This window comes from Chiloscyllium plagiosum, chromosome 2, assembly GCF_004010195.1.
Source record: "Chiloscyllium plagiosum isolate BGI_BamShark_2017 chromosome 2, ASM401019v2, whole genome shotgun sequence".
NCBI lineage: Eukaryota > Metazoa > Chordata > Chondrichthyes > Orectolobiformes > Hemiscylliidae > Chiloscyllium > Chiloscyllium plagiosum.
The window spans coordinates 44,760,985-44,775,135 of record NC_057711.1 but is presented as its reverse complement, the minus strand read 5'-3'; the positions used below and the strand labels follow the sequence as shown (position 1 = coordinate 44,775,135).

Genomic DNA, 14,151 nt, shown 5'->3' with positions numbered 1-14,151 from the left:
ATCATTTCCGCCACCTCCAAACGGACCCCACCACCAGGGATATATTTCCCTCCCCTCCCCTATCAGCGTGCCGAAAAGACCACTCCCTCCGTGACTCCCTCGTCAGGTCCACACCCCCCCCACCAACCAAACCTCCACCCCCGGCACCTTCCCCTGCAACCGCAAGAAATGCAAAACTTGCACCCACACCTCCCCCCTTACTTCCCTCCAAGGCCCCAAGGGACACTTCCATATCCGCCACAAATTCACCTGCACCTCCACACACATCATCTATTGCGTCCGCTGCACCCAATGTGGCCTCCTCTATATTGGGGAGACAGGCCGCTTACTTGCGGAACGTTTCAGAGAACACCTCTGGGACACCCTCACAGGCATAAAGTTCACCAAGGAGGAAGAAACTGACAACAAATTCGCATTCCTGGACGTCAGTTGAAAGAATGGACAATGGAGAACTACAAACCTGCGTATACAGAAAACCGACAAACAAACAATACTTATCTACACTAGCAACCATCCCAACACACACAAATGAAGCTGTATCAGAACACTATTCCAACAAGCCACCACACACTGCAGCACAGACGAACTTTGGAAAACAGAGGAGAACCACCTATACAATGTATTCAAGAAGAACGGATACTCAAAAAATACAGTCCGCAGATTCCTCAAGAACAAACCACGACAAGCAGACCAAACACAGCCAGAAACCCTAACCACCTTACCATACATCAAAGAGGTTTCGGAAATGACAGCCAGACTACTAAGACCCCTTGGACTCCTAGTAGCACACAAACCCACCAACACACTCAAACAAAAACTAACAAACTTAAAAGACCCAGTACATCCCATGGACAAAACCAACGTCGTCTACAAAATTCCATGCAAGGACTGCCACAAACACTACGTAGGACAACAGGAAGAAAGTTAGCCACCAGGATACACGAACATCAGCTAGCCACAAAAAGACACGACCCTCTCTCCCTCGTAGACCTACCCACAGATGAAAAAAACCCACCATTTTGACTGGGACGACATATCTATCCTGGGACAGGCTAAGCAAAGACATGCCAGAGAATTCCTAGAGGCCTGGCACTCCAACCTGTGGGTGGCACTGTGGCACAGTGGTTAGCACTGCTGCCTCACAGCGCCTGAGACCCGGGTTCAATTCCTGCCTCAGGCGACTGACTGTGTGGAGTTTGCATGTTCTCCCCGTGTCTGCGTGGGTTTCCTCCAGGTGCTCTGGTTTCCTCCCACAGTCCAAAGATGTGCAGGTCAGGTGAATTGGCCATGCTAAATTGCCCGTAGTGTTAGGTAAGGGGTAAATGTAGGGGCATGGGTGGGTTGCGCTTCGGCGGGTTGGTGTGGACTTGTTGGGCCGAAGGGCCTGTTTCCACGCTGTAATAATGTAAACCACAACGCCATAAACAAACACATTGATCTAGATACCATCTATCAACCCCTCAGAAAACGAACAGGTAATTACATCACCACAAACCCCAGGAACCCCATCCAGGACAAACATATAAATAGAAAGCAGGAGACAACAGCTTCGCTTCACTTGGAGGTTGCCACTGATGATGTTACCTAGCCAGGTAATGAAACGTCTGGATATCAAACCTACAGCTCAGCAAGCAAACCTACACCCTAAATTTATATAGTTAAAGCAGTTTCTCGGTGGTGGGAAGTATTCAACGAGAAGATAGCAAGAGTGCAAAACAAATTCAGGAGTCCTTGTGTGGTATGATGTTGTTACTGATCACTTGAATGACATCAGGAGGAGAGAAGGTAGCAGCCTAGAATGAACACTCTAGAAAGTCTTAAAACACTAGAAAGCTATATTTAACCAACTGTGTAGTTATTTAAAAACAGTGCTACAGGACAGTAATAATTTGAAGAGATTAATTTAATGGTTAATAATAATTTGGGCAGGGGAGGTGATGCCCGTGTGGTATTATCGCTCGACTATTAATCCAGAAACCCAGAATAATATTCTGGGGATCTGCGCTCTGGAGTCGCATGTAGGCTAGACCAGGTCTTTTCCTATCCTAAAGGACATTAGTGAACCAGATGGGTTTTTCTGACAATTGACAATGGTTTCATGGTCATCAGTCGACTCTTAATTCCAGATTTTTATTATTAAATTGAAATTCCACCACAGAGCTGAATTCCAGCCGTGACAGCCCTTGACATCAAGGCTGCATTTGTCCCAAGTATGGCATCAAGGGACCCCAGCAAATCTGATCTGGAATCAATGGGTATTGGGGGCAAACACTCTGCTGGTTAGAGTCATACATGGCACAGTGATGATTGTGGTTGTGGAAGGTCAGTCATCTCAACTCCAGGACATCTCTGCAGGAGTCCCTCAAGGGAGTGTTCTATGCCTGACAATCTTCAGCTGCTTCATCAATGACCTTCCCTCTCTCATAAGGTCAGAAGTGAGGATGTTTGCCGATGATTGCACAGTATTCAGCACCATTCGTGACTCTTCAGATACTGAAGTAGTCTGTGCTCAAATGCAACAAGACCTGGACAATAGCCAGGCTTGGGCCGACAAGTGGCAAGTATCATTTGCATCACACAAATGCCAGACAATGACCATCACCAGTAAGAGACACTCTAACCATTGCTCCTTGACTTTCAATAGTATTATCATCACTGAATCCCCCACTGTCAACATCCTTACCATTGACCAGAAACTCAACTGGACTCACCACATGAACACAGTAGGTCAGAGACTAGGGATACTGTGGTAACTCCCCTCCTGACATCCCCAAGTGTATCCACCATCTACAAGACACAAAACAGGAGTGTAACTTGGAAATATACCACTGTTACTTCATAGCTGTTGGGTCAAAATCCTGGAATTCCCTCCCTACTGTATTATGGGTCAACCCATAGCAAGTAGATTGCAGCGATTCAAGAAGGCAGCTCACCATCACCTTCTCAAGGACAAATAGGGATGGGCTTCAATACTGGCCAGCCAGCAACACCCAAGTCCCACAAGTGAATAAAAATGTAGAGCGAGCAGCCTCTGGGACAGTGTACATGCAGACACCAACAAAATACTTTGGACTGATACCTCAATGGTTGAAAGCACAAGATAAAGTCCTGGTATAGTGAGGAACATACAGATTAGAATAAAGCAAATAATAAGCACGTCAGATCCTAAGAGCCTACAAGAGTATAGGAAACAAAGGGGAGCATGAAAAAATATTGGCAAAGAAAACAAACAAGAGATAGTAAAGATAACCTATGTTTGGAAAACACTGAATACATGTTTTTGGAAATGAAGGGAATGATGCAGACATTGTAGTTAGGGAAGAGCAGTGTGAAGTATTGAGTTAGATAAAGAGGAAATATGAAAGGATTTAGCATTTTTGATGTAGATAAATATGCAGGCCAGTAATGAGAAGCAAGGAAGAATGTGGTGGAAGTTTCTATCATTTTCCAATTCTATCTGACCATGACTATGGTCACTATCATTGGTATTCACTTGCTAATCAGTATGATTGTTCACCTAGGAAATTCTGTCATAAGTTTTGTGGGTCCTCGTGTGGCTGATGAGCCCAATTCTAGAGTCACATCACCAACTATATGTTTGGCAAGTGTTTGAGAGATGGAATTAGTCTTGACCGTGAGATAAACTGAGGACTGCACTGTCCTGCTCCTCTGATGCTGCTTGACCAGCTGTGTTTTTCCAGCACCACACTCTTTGACTCTTGGCCTTGAGGTCACTGGTATTTCTCCAGTTCTTTTTCTGCAATTCATCTTGTGCCAGGCATTGTGCCCCTTCATACAGCAGTTTCCTCCTAGGTGGTTTCTTCTGAACAAGGGCCTCTCATGCATTGACATCTATGTTACATTCTTGAGGAAAATCTTCAGGGAGGCTTTAAAATACTTCCTTGATCCTCCTCTTGTTTGAGTGCCTTCCTTGAGCTCGGCAAAAAATACTTTCTTTGGTAGTCAGAACCTGGGCAGATAATCATGGCTTCAATGCTGGTGCTATTAGCTGCTTAAAGGATACTGATGTTAGTATACCTAGCCTCCCAACTGAGGGAGAGAATCCCATCTCAAACAGCATTATTGGTACTTTTCAATGGTCTTTAGGTGGTGTCTTTATGTAGTCCACGTTTCTAGCCATATAGACAAGTCAGAAGAATGATTGCATTATACACAAGGATCTTGGTATCAGGTAGGAACACATTACTGCAGTTGCTGGAATCTGTACTGAAAACAAAAAAGTGCAGGGAAATCTCAGCATCAGTGGAGAGAAAGCAAGCTAATATTTCAATTCTAGATGACTCTTCTTTAGAGCAGATTTTGCTATCAGCACAGATGTCACTATTGTTGAAGATTCTGAATTGCCTGAAAGTGGCGCCTACAGTTTGATGTAATGTTGAATCTCTGTTTCAATGTCAGCCTTAAATGTTCCACATTTGGAGGGATTTTTATTGAACTTAATGGAGGGATGAACCAGAACTTGACCTGGGACTGATTGGTAAAAGGTTTCAGCCTTGAGGTTGAGACCAATTCTTTCTTATGCTTCCGCAAAGAAGTCAAATGTACTGTGAAGATTCTCTTCGGCAAAAGCAGAGATGATGTTATTTTCTTCTTGGATTTCATCCAGTTGAAAGTTTGCCATTAGTCCTGCAGGCACAGTCTATACCACTGGGAAGCTTCTTCTTGACCAGATAAAGCTAGTGGCAATGAAAATGGAGAAAAAGGTGGGGATGATAACACTTTGCTGCATGATCCCTGTCCTAGCCACAAAGCATTCTGTCATATTACAGTCGGTGGGGATGATTGACATCTTGTGGAGACAGATAATTGATTCATTTTACTGGATAGGATCTTCGATAGCATTTCCTGAATGACTGACTGAGTTAAAAGCCTTAGTCAGGTCAATGAAGGCCTTGTGGAGTGGTTGGTGTTGTTCTTGGAGTTACTAAGCAGTGAAAATCATATACATAGATTCACAGTTTGTATAGTGCTGAAGTAAAAAAAAACTGATAACGTTCTGCCATCATTTAAAAAAGTACAAACCTAATAATTACAGGCCAGTTAGCTTAACTTCAGTATTGAGCAAATAATTCTTAAAACTCTGAGGGACGATATTATTTCTCATACAGAAACATGTAAAAAAAGACAACCAGCATGAATTTAAGCTAAATTGTGTCTGGATAAGTAAATTGAATTTGATAGCAAAGAACTTGACTGAAAGAAAACATTTTGTCAAAGCTTTTCATCTTGCACGCATGTGGACAATTTGCACCAAGAATTATCAAAGTAAAGGGAAAACAAAATATATAATGTACGAGAGAAGAGTAATGATTAGTGACAAGTAAATTGATGGATAGAGGCATTGCCACAGAGAACACAGCAGTTAACGATGACAATAACTGTCCAGCTTTAAATTTTAAATTAGGTAGATAGACCTTGGTCAAGGCACTGCCCTGCGAAATGAACCAGTGAATGACTATTGTTATTTTGTTGAATTGAGACAGGTGCAGTATGGTGTACATGTTCTGTCTATAACTACCTAATATATAATATATTCAAAGTGTGGAAGAAACTTAGTAGCTCTGGTAGCAACTCTGAAGAGAGAGATTTAACATTTCCACTATGACTTCTTCAGAACCCAATTCCTATGTATATCAGTTTTGCATGGTTATTTTGAACTTTTTTACAAGATACTTCGTACCTTGGAATATTATTTTGCAATTTGTATTAACATACTTTTAGTATAATGATAAAGTGTGATTCTTGCCAATGTCACTTTCTTTTTGAAGAACCAAAGAAGCCATATGTGTTTTGACAGTAAAGTTAGTTAATTTAGTACTTGACTTTTAAATATATATATCTATTACTAGAAGTGGGAATTCTTCAGAACATTTGGGATGATATTAATCATTCAGATGTGAAACTACATGTTGTTTCAACAGGCTCAGTATGCTAGTGGTGCCACACAGTCTTGGTGAAAACCTTGTACGCTGCTTTTCTAACTTTCTGGATGATACCAAATCTTAACACAGGGTGACAAGTCAAGAACTGACCTTGCACAGTTTGTCTATTAACAAGACATGTAGAGCCTGGCTTTTACTTGTAACTTTTTTCTTTAATTCAGAATGAAAAATGTTCATGAAAGATTTATTACTTCACTTTATTATTTTGCCTTTAATCTTTTATCTTCATTTCAACAAGTATTTTCGCAGAAATCACAAAAGTAAATGAACTTTATACTTGTATATTTACACTTCAAACACCTAACATTCACAATATAGGAAGGAAAACATACACAATAATTTTAAAACAATGTGTAGTTTGTGTATTATACCAAGAAACATACAAAAAGGTGCATATATGTACCATAAAGAATTTGCACTTATCTCATACCTTTCCATAGTTCTTTACAGCCGATTAGATACATTTGAAATGTGGTCATCTTTTTGAAAATTCTTAATAGGATGTGGACACTACTAATAAGTCATCATTTATTGCCCCATTTTAATTTGACTTAAGGCAGTGAGCTGATTTCACAAAACGCTTGCAGTTATACTGTGAAGTTTCACCCATATTGCTGATAAAAAGAAGTTACAGGAGTGTGAGCAGTAACGGTTTTCTGACTGTTTTTGTTTTAGATCTTCAGCATCCACGGTTCTTTATTTTACCTTGTTTGGTCTTCTGTTCTGTTACGTTGCAGTTGTATGATTACAAGCTGAACATTCAATGGTTGGCAAGCAGGTTGGCAAGCAGATAACTCATCCTTTCATTTTCAGGACTTGAAATTGCATGCAAAACTTTTTAAGCTTTCACATTCCTAATCTATACAGTTGTTGCAGGCTTTTGTTGCACTGTAGTTGCCCTTTTTTTTAGCTGCATTTGCCATAGATTTAATTTACTTTAATATGTAAAATTATTTAAAGCCAAAGTAGTTTGAAGCTGTTCAGGGTGTTGCAATTTGATATTAAGCTACTGCATAATGCTGGCTTTGAAACTCAAGTAAAACAGCTGCATCATGTTAGTGGCAAATCCTATTATGTTGCTGCTTAGCAGCAGCATGAAACAACTAGCTTCACTCGATGCTCAAAGTTTTGAGAAATCTTAAAGCCTGACTGCACCGACCAGTTCATGCTTGCAAAACTCCGAAGTTGAACCTTAGATTTTGGAATTGGACAATATTTGATTCCATTTTCCAGTTTATTTCTGAGGGTAGTTCTTTGATAAGAATTCATCTGCATGGTTTAAAATTTCAAAATTTGGCAGTTAACAGTCAGTCATTAATTGATTCTAACATTATTCATTATAAATTATACATTAACAATTTTAATATTTTAACATTCTATCACTCTCCATGTCAATGCCTATGCCAGAGTTCATTTGCCAATCATTTAGCACTCTATTACAAAATAAATGTTGTTTGCCCGTTGCAATTTTTTGCAAATTGTTCTAATGAGCACAAGATTTTGACAAAATGTCATTGTCCTTTTTCAGTGATACTCAAATTCTGTGCTACCAAATGACTTAAATGGTTGAACTTGTCAGTTTCAATACTGTTTTTCATTTATTGAAACAAAAGGCAAAGTACTTTACAAAATGGTTTAATAAGTGCATGCATTTCTGATACAATGATCAATAAATTTATTCAACTATTGAATTTGTTTACATTTGTAAACATTATACATACAAAGCTTTTGATTAAGTAACTTTAACAGAATTTTTTCTGATTACTGCTTTTGTTGGAAGACTCAGCCAATTGTACAGTGTAATTAAACTGATCAAAATTAGTGGCACAATAAATGCTATGTATGCTCTGTCTGCACATGTCATGCAATGAATGCTTATTGCAGATTTTTTTTTGTATAGTATAATAACCAGTCTTTAGTGAGGAACCTTGGTATTTAAAGACATTTCCAATAAGCTGTAAATATATAACCAGAGATTAAAGACGTGAGCAGTCTTAACCATACAAGTAATCAATCAGAAGTTTTAGTACAAACACTTTACAGCCTGTACTCCAGTTTTCACAAACGTATCTCATCATCTGACTGACATTTCATACTGTAGTTCTGGATAGATCCTGGGAACTTTGGCAACTTGAAACATTAAACACCTTATGTTGTCGATTCACCTAGCTTTGTGAAAGATGACTAGTACATCAAGGCTCAATGGCTAGTGACTTGTTCAGAGAGAAAAGTGCAAGAGGTGGTCTGCACAAATAGCTAACTTGCTGATGCGATTGACCAACTGTTTTTCTGTTGCATAGTTCACACACTAGAAGGAATGTTGGTATGTGAGTATTTATTTCAGATGTAACAAAAAAGGAGATTGTTGTGAAGTGTCCTCTGATAAACCTGGGACATGTTAATCCATGCAGAATTTCTGACCAGGAAGGCTGCTACCTACTAGATGCAGAATACTGATTTCGTTTCTGCTGCAACAGTTCTGTAATCGCCAGAAGTTTTTTCAAGACATGCTGAAAAATACAGACATCAGGAATGTCATCAGATACTGTTAACAACACATGAAAACGTGTCCCTAAAACTATATATGATTTAATATTGATTTACTTATTTAATGTAGAAGACATAGACAAGGAAGCAAGTTGGAATAGAGCACAGTGAAACAGGTTAGAATCACTGATCACAGTCTGTATTGTAAAGCAGGAGCATAGTAGATTTATGATGTAAGCCAAGAGATCAAGATCAGATATAAAGGAGTAGAAGCAGAATAGAGATTCAAAAAGGACATCAAGAAATCAGATAAAAAGAAGCAAGGAATCAAAATGTGAACATGAATTAAATCAAACACAGGAAAAAAACAATATGACCTCACAAACAGTGTTAAGGATGAGAAAGTAAGCCAAAGTATAAGATAAGAATTAAGCAAATTGAAAATCATTAACTATAAATTATAATCTAAGATTTTTAAAAGTTAAAATAAAATGTTTCATTTAAAACTCCTATACAATGAGAAGCAGCTCATGCAGCAGTAGCTCACATGTCTATTTATTTATGTAACAGTTTAACAGTCGCACATATAGAAAAAAAGTACAGAGTTTGGACTCGATGGCATGCTCACGCTGCTCAATGTGAACAATCCTGGATACTTCCGGAATCCTTGATATCCAGGTCTGTAGGAAGTGTTATCACCTGCAATAATTTGTGCTCAAGAGTTTCATAACTTGAGCAGCAGTTGGTATCACCTCTGGCTCATCGGTGAAGTTAATAGCTTCATAAACAGTGCATTTAAAGATGTCATATCTTACAGTTTAAATACTTGCAGACAGAGAATTACTGTGGTTAATTGATTTAGATTACTTAAGTTACCAGACCAGTAAACCTAGAAACTCAGGGTATTTCAACAATTATGGCTCAATTCATATGAATTACGTTCCCACACATTGCCTTTCCCATTGCAACTAAAAATTTTAATTAGAATTTTTTAATTTTAAATAAGCAACAAAATTAAAAATGGGAGTTACCTGCTGGACTCCTCGTTCGTTGCTTAATGTGCGAAGTTCATCCGAATGTGCTGCACAAACTTCATGCAAAGCTGCCAAGTCACGAGACAAATCAGTCCTAAAGTGCTCTGTAGTGTCAGGAAGCTCAGGGACATTCTAAACACAATGAAATATCTCATTTAGGTTTAAATTCACTTTATTTTTATCAAATGAAATCCAGGCTGGTCATCAAATGTGAACCTTGCAAGAATGCATCTGTTCTTTCCCAAGGTGAAACTAAATATGTTGTGATGCAAGCACGTTGATGGATACTGATCCATTTAAAAAGGGACAAAATAGTTTCACAACATGGAATATCTGACAATCAGAAAATGAAGACATCATTTTCCATTAGGATTATGTAATTTAGCTGTAGCATGCCATTTATTGAATGGAGTTAAATTCTCATATACAATAAGAACACATAATTAAAACTCAGTGCTTTGAGATGCTGATGGTCCAGTAATTTTGTATAAAATATACTCTGAAATATTTCAGAAAGTGGATTAGTTCATGTACTATCAGAAATAATGAGTGAGAAATACAGATAAAAAATGAGACATAGTTTTTTCCTGGTTTGTTTACAATTGTGATCAATTAAAGAGTCAGAAGGATAGAATAAACTAAGAAAATATTTGATCATATAAAACTTTTGGCACAGAAGGAAGCCATTTGGTCGATCATATCTGCACTAGCTCTTCAAATAAGCATCAGGACCAACTGTCAATTCCCCTGCCCTCTTGAATACCTCAGTTGAACCTGTCTCCACCACACTTCCAGGCAGGGTATTCCATACCTAAACGATACACTGAGTAAACAAGTTTTTTCATATCAATCTTAGTTCTTTTGCAAATCAACTTTAAATCTCTGCCCCCTCATTCTTGTTCTTCTTTACAGGTGGGAACAGTTTCTCCCATCTAGTCTTATCAAGTTCACTCATAATTTTTATAATGTTTATCAGATCTGCTCTTAGTAGTCTTCTCTCCAAGGACAGCAGTCCCAAAAATCTAATTCTATCCTCATAACTGAAATTTCTCATCACTGGAACCATTCTTGTAAATAATTTCTGCAATGCATTTATATCATTAATATAAGTGATACCCAGAACTGTACAAAATACTCCAGCTGAGGTCTAATAAGCATCTTTACAAGTTCAACATCACTTCTTTGCTGTTGTATTCTACACCCCTATCAATAAAGCTGAGAAACTGTATGTTTCAGTTATTGTTTTCTCCAACTGTCCTGGTTATCTTCAATAATCTGTGCACATATACATCCAGGTCTGCTGCTTTGCACTCCCTTTAGGATTGTACCCCTATGTTCTGCCTTTCAACATTCTTCCTACCAATGCATCAGTTCACACTTTTCTGCATTGAAGCTCACTTGCCACCTATATGCCTACTCCACCAATCTATGTCCTATTAGAGTTCCACAGTTTACAATTTTTCCAAGTTTCATAGCACCTGAAAACTTTGGAATTGTCCTCTGCACATCAAGATCTAGATCATTAATATATTCAGGAAAAGCAATGGTCCCAATACCGACCAATACCGTCCCAATATCCACTGAGCATTATTCTGTCTCCTATCACTCAGGAAATTTTGTATCCATATTTCTTTTGCCTCATTTATTCCATGACCTATAACGTTCCTCATTAGCATTGTATCAAATGCTCATTTATACCGCACCAGTGTTTCCCTCATTGAATCTTGTTGTTACCTCCTCAAAAACTCCAGCAAATTAGTTTGACATTTCTTCTTTCAAAATCCATGTTGATTCTCCAAATCAACACATCTTCCTCCACATACCTACTAATTCTAACCTGAATAATTGTCCCTACCACTGAATGTAAATTGAGTGGTGCGTAATTACTGGACATATCCTTGCAACCTTTCTTGATCAAGATCATAATGTTTGCAATTTTTCAGATTTCTGGCATCTTCCACTAAGTCTAGCGAAGAATGAAATATTATTGCCAGTGCCCCTACAATTTTCACACACACTTTCTCATCTGGTCCTGGTAGCTTGAAGAAATGCCACTCACTCCAAAACATTAACTCTGCTGTCTCTCCACAAATACTGCTAGACCTGCTGAGATTTTCCAGATTTCTCTTTCAGTTTCAGATTTACAAAATCTGCAGTTCGTTCTTTTTTTAATGTACCAACTCTACTGGTTTAGAAACTGTGAACAGTCACATTGACAGAATTTCTTCCTCTATCACCTGGGCCTGAGTAGCATTTTTCTCTTTGCAAAGACAGATGCAAAATATTCTTTTAACATCTCAGCCATGACCCCTGCCTCCACGAACACTTATGGCCTTGCCATTAGTGTCATGCTGGTCACTGTGGCTGTCTACTTCAGAAAGTGAACATGGATATAGAAGAGCAGGGTGAACAGCAGGGTTAGATGCAGGCCAACACGTAAGTTGAGGAGGGCTCAACTCACAGCCACAGGGCTCCTCAAGATGCATAATATGTGCAGGAAGCCCAAAGTATATCTTGGGACACTGATGAAACTGCCAGGTGCTGGAGTGGGTTAGGAATGCTACATTAGAGGGTGCGAGGCCATTGGTTCCTTTGTGCACCCACACATGCATCAATTAGTGAATGATGCCATCTAACCAAGATCTCAGTGATTGATTTTGTTTCCCAATGATGAAGCCAGTGCTGTAATCCAGACAATAGAATTCAGGAACACTGCAGGGATCCTTGAGGTACAAGGTGTCATTGATTGCACACATGCGGTGTTGAGAGGGCTACAGAATAATGCTGCATGATTCATGAACAGGAGGGGTTCCATTTGATTAATGTTTAGGTTACCTATGATTGCCATTATCACTTCATGGAGATGTATGCCGATTACTCTGGCTCGAACATCCTAGAGTGCTTGTTTATCTTGTTTGTTTTGGGGTGCAGGTGCTTTATAAGACTGGTTATCAGCAGGACAGGGGGTGCTCACTGCAACAATCCTTGACTGCTGTGGAGCACAGGTGTGATGCTCGTGCCTCATCTAGGACCACAGTGGATCACAGTATAGGGCTGTTGAAGATACAGTTCTGCTGCTCGGAATAGGGACAGAATTTGAGTACAGGAACACAGACATCTTGCTGCAATTGTACAGGGCCTTTGTGAGTCCACACCTGGAATACTGTGCGCAGTTTTAATCTCTTTAGCCAAGAGTATCTTTCCTCAGATAAGTAGGGAGTTCAATGAAGGTTTACTAGACTGATTATTGAGGTGGCAAGACTGACACAGAGACAGAGAGAGAGACTGGATCAGTTAGTATTATACTCACTAGAGTTTAGATAAACGAATTAAATTCTACCACAACAAGAGGATAAATGGAGGAAGAATGTTCCTGATGACCAGGGAATCAGGGGTCACAGTTTCAGGATACTGGGTGGGCCATTTACCACTTGAGAAATTTCTTCAGCCAGAGAGCAGGGAGCCAACGGAATTATCTTCCACACAGAGCAGTTCTGGGCAAACACTGAATGCTTTCAAAGAGTTACATATAAATATATACGAGAGCTGGGGAAACAAAGGATTTGTGGAAAAGCAGGAACAAGGTACTGAACTGGGTGATCAGTCATGATCATGTTGAATAGTGAAGTAGGCTTGAAGGGAAAGTTGGCTGCCTACTCTGGCTCCTTTTTTTATGTTTACCCATATTCACAGCCACTGCAATCCTCAACCTTGGGATTTAAATCCCATCTTACCTCTCCCGCTTCACTAGCTTTCTCAGTATGTACTGCTCTCTGTCTCTAACTCTAGCTGTTATGCACATCCAAGAATGCTTCTTCAGCTGTCTAAGTCTGGAGTTTTCACTTTCAGCCTTTCTCTGTCTTTCCATCTCCCCTATCTGTTTGACTAAATTTGATCTTAACTCCCAGTATCTTCTTCACATCATGTACTTTTTTATGTTAAAGGAAATTAAACTTAATCCTGTGGATACTGATAATTCAGCTAATTTGAAAACAAAATACAAGGTGGCTACAACCAATGTGTTCTGGTTCAGATATCTCAACTGTTGTCTTCAAGATTATTAATTTTTGGGGCAACTAAGTGCAACTTACCCCTAATTCATCTAAGAACATAATCATCCGGTGCTTGTTGTTCTTGATAAATGGATTTACACCTTCCATGTAGGGCTCCTATTAAAAAAAACTTGCATCATTATATAGTATTCCATCTTTGATAATGAATATCTCACAGCATATGGAACATGATAAGCTTTAATTGTAAATTCACTAAGTCTAAATTGTCTGAGTCAATTCTATTTAAGAAATACAACGGTACAAGATAATCAGCAAATGAACTAAGAAGATTACCCTGACATATTGTTTCAAACACTGACCATTGAAGTTTTCCTCAAAATTATTGAAGTTTTAAAATTACATTAGCAATATTAATGTTCTAGTTTTACATTCATAACTTCTATTCCATTGTTCTGATTTCATGTCCTAATCATTTCTTAGGAATATCTTTTTCACAGTGATGAGGTTTGCAAATGATGACTGTCACTACACTTCCGGTCCCTTTGTACAACCCCTACTGGCAATACGTATAATTGCATATAGCACATAACTAATTATTCACTATCCTATTATATCCTCTTTCTCTAGTATCTTCTCAATGGAGTCAACTGTGAT

At 38.9% G+C, this 14,151-nt stretch overlaps 1 protein-coding gene across 1 annotated transcript in view; it reads right to left on the bottom strand.

The window, feature by feature from the left end:
* Positions 1 to 6,181: 6,181 nt before the first annotated feature.
* rasa1a (RAS p21 protein activator (GTPase activating protein) 1a) overlaps positions 6,182 to 14,151 on the bottom strand; it is a 191,986-nt gene continuing 184,016 nt past the window's right edge. The window contains exons 23-25 of the mRNA XM_043708645.1: positions 13,576 to 13,653; positions 9,482 to 9,616; positions 6,182 to 8,473 (exon numbers count right to left, since the gene is read on the bottom strand). Of these exons, the coding sequence (XP_043564580.1) occupies positions 8,396 to 8,473; positions 9,482 to 9,616; positions 13,576 to 13,653 (291 nt within the window). The 3' untranslated portion in view covers positions 6,182 to 8,395. The remainder of the gene's footprint in view (positions 8,474 to 9,481; positions 9,617 to 13,575; positions 13,654 to 14,151) is intronic.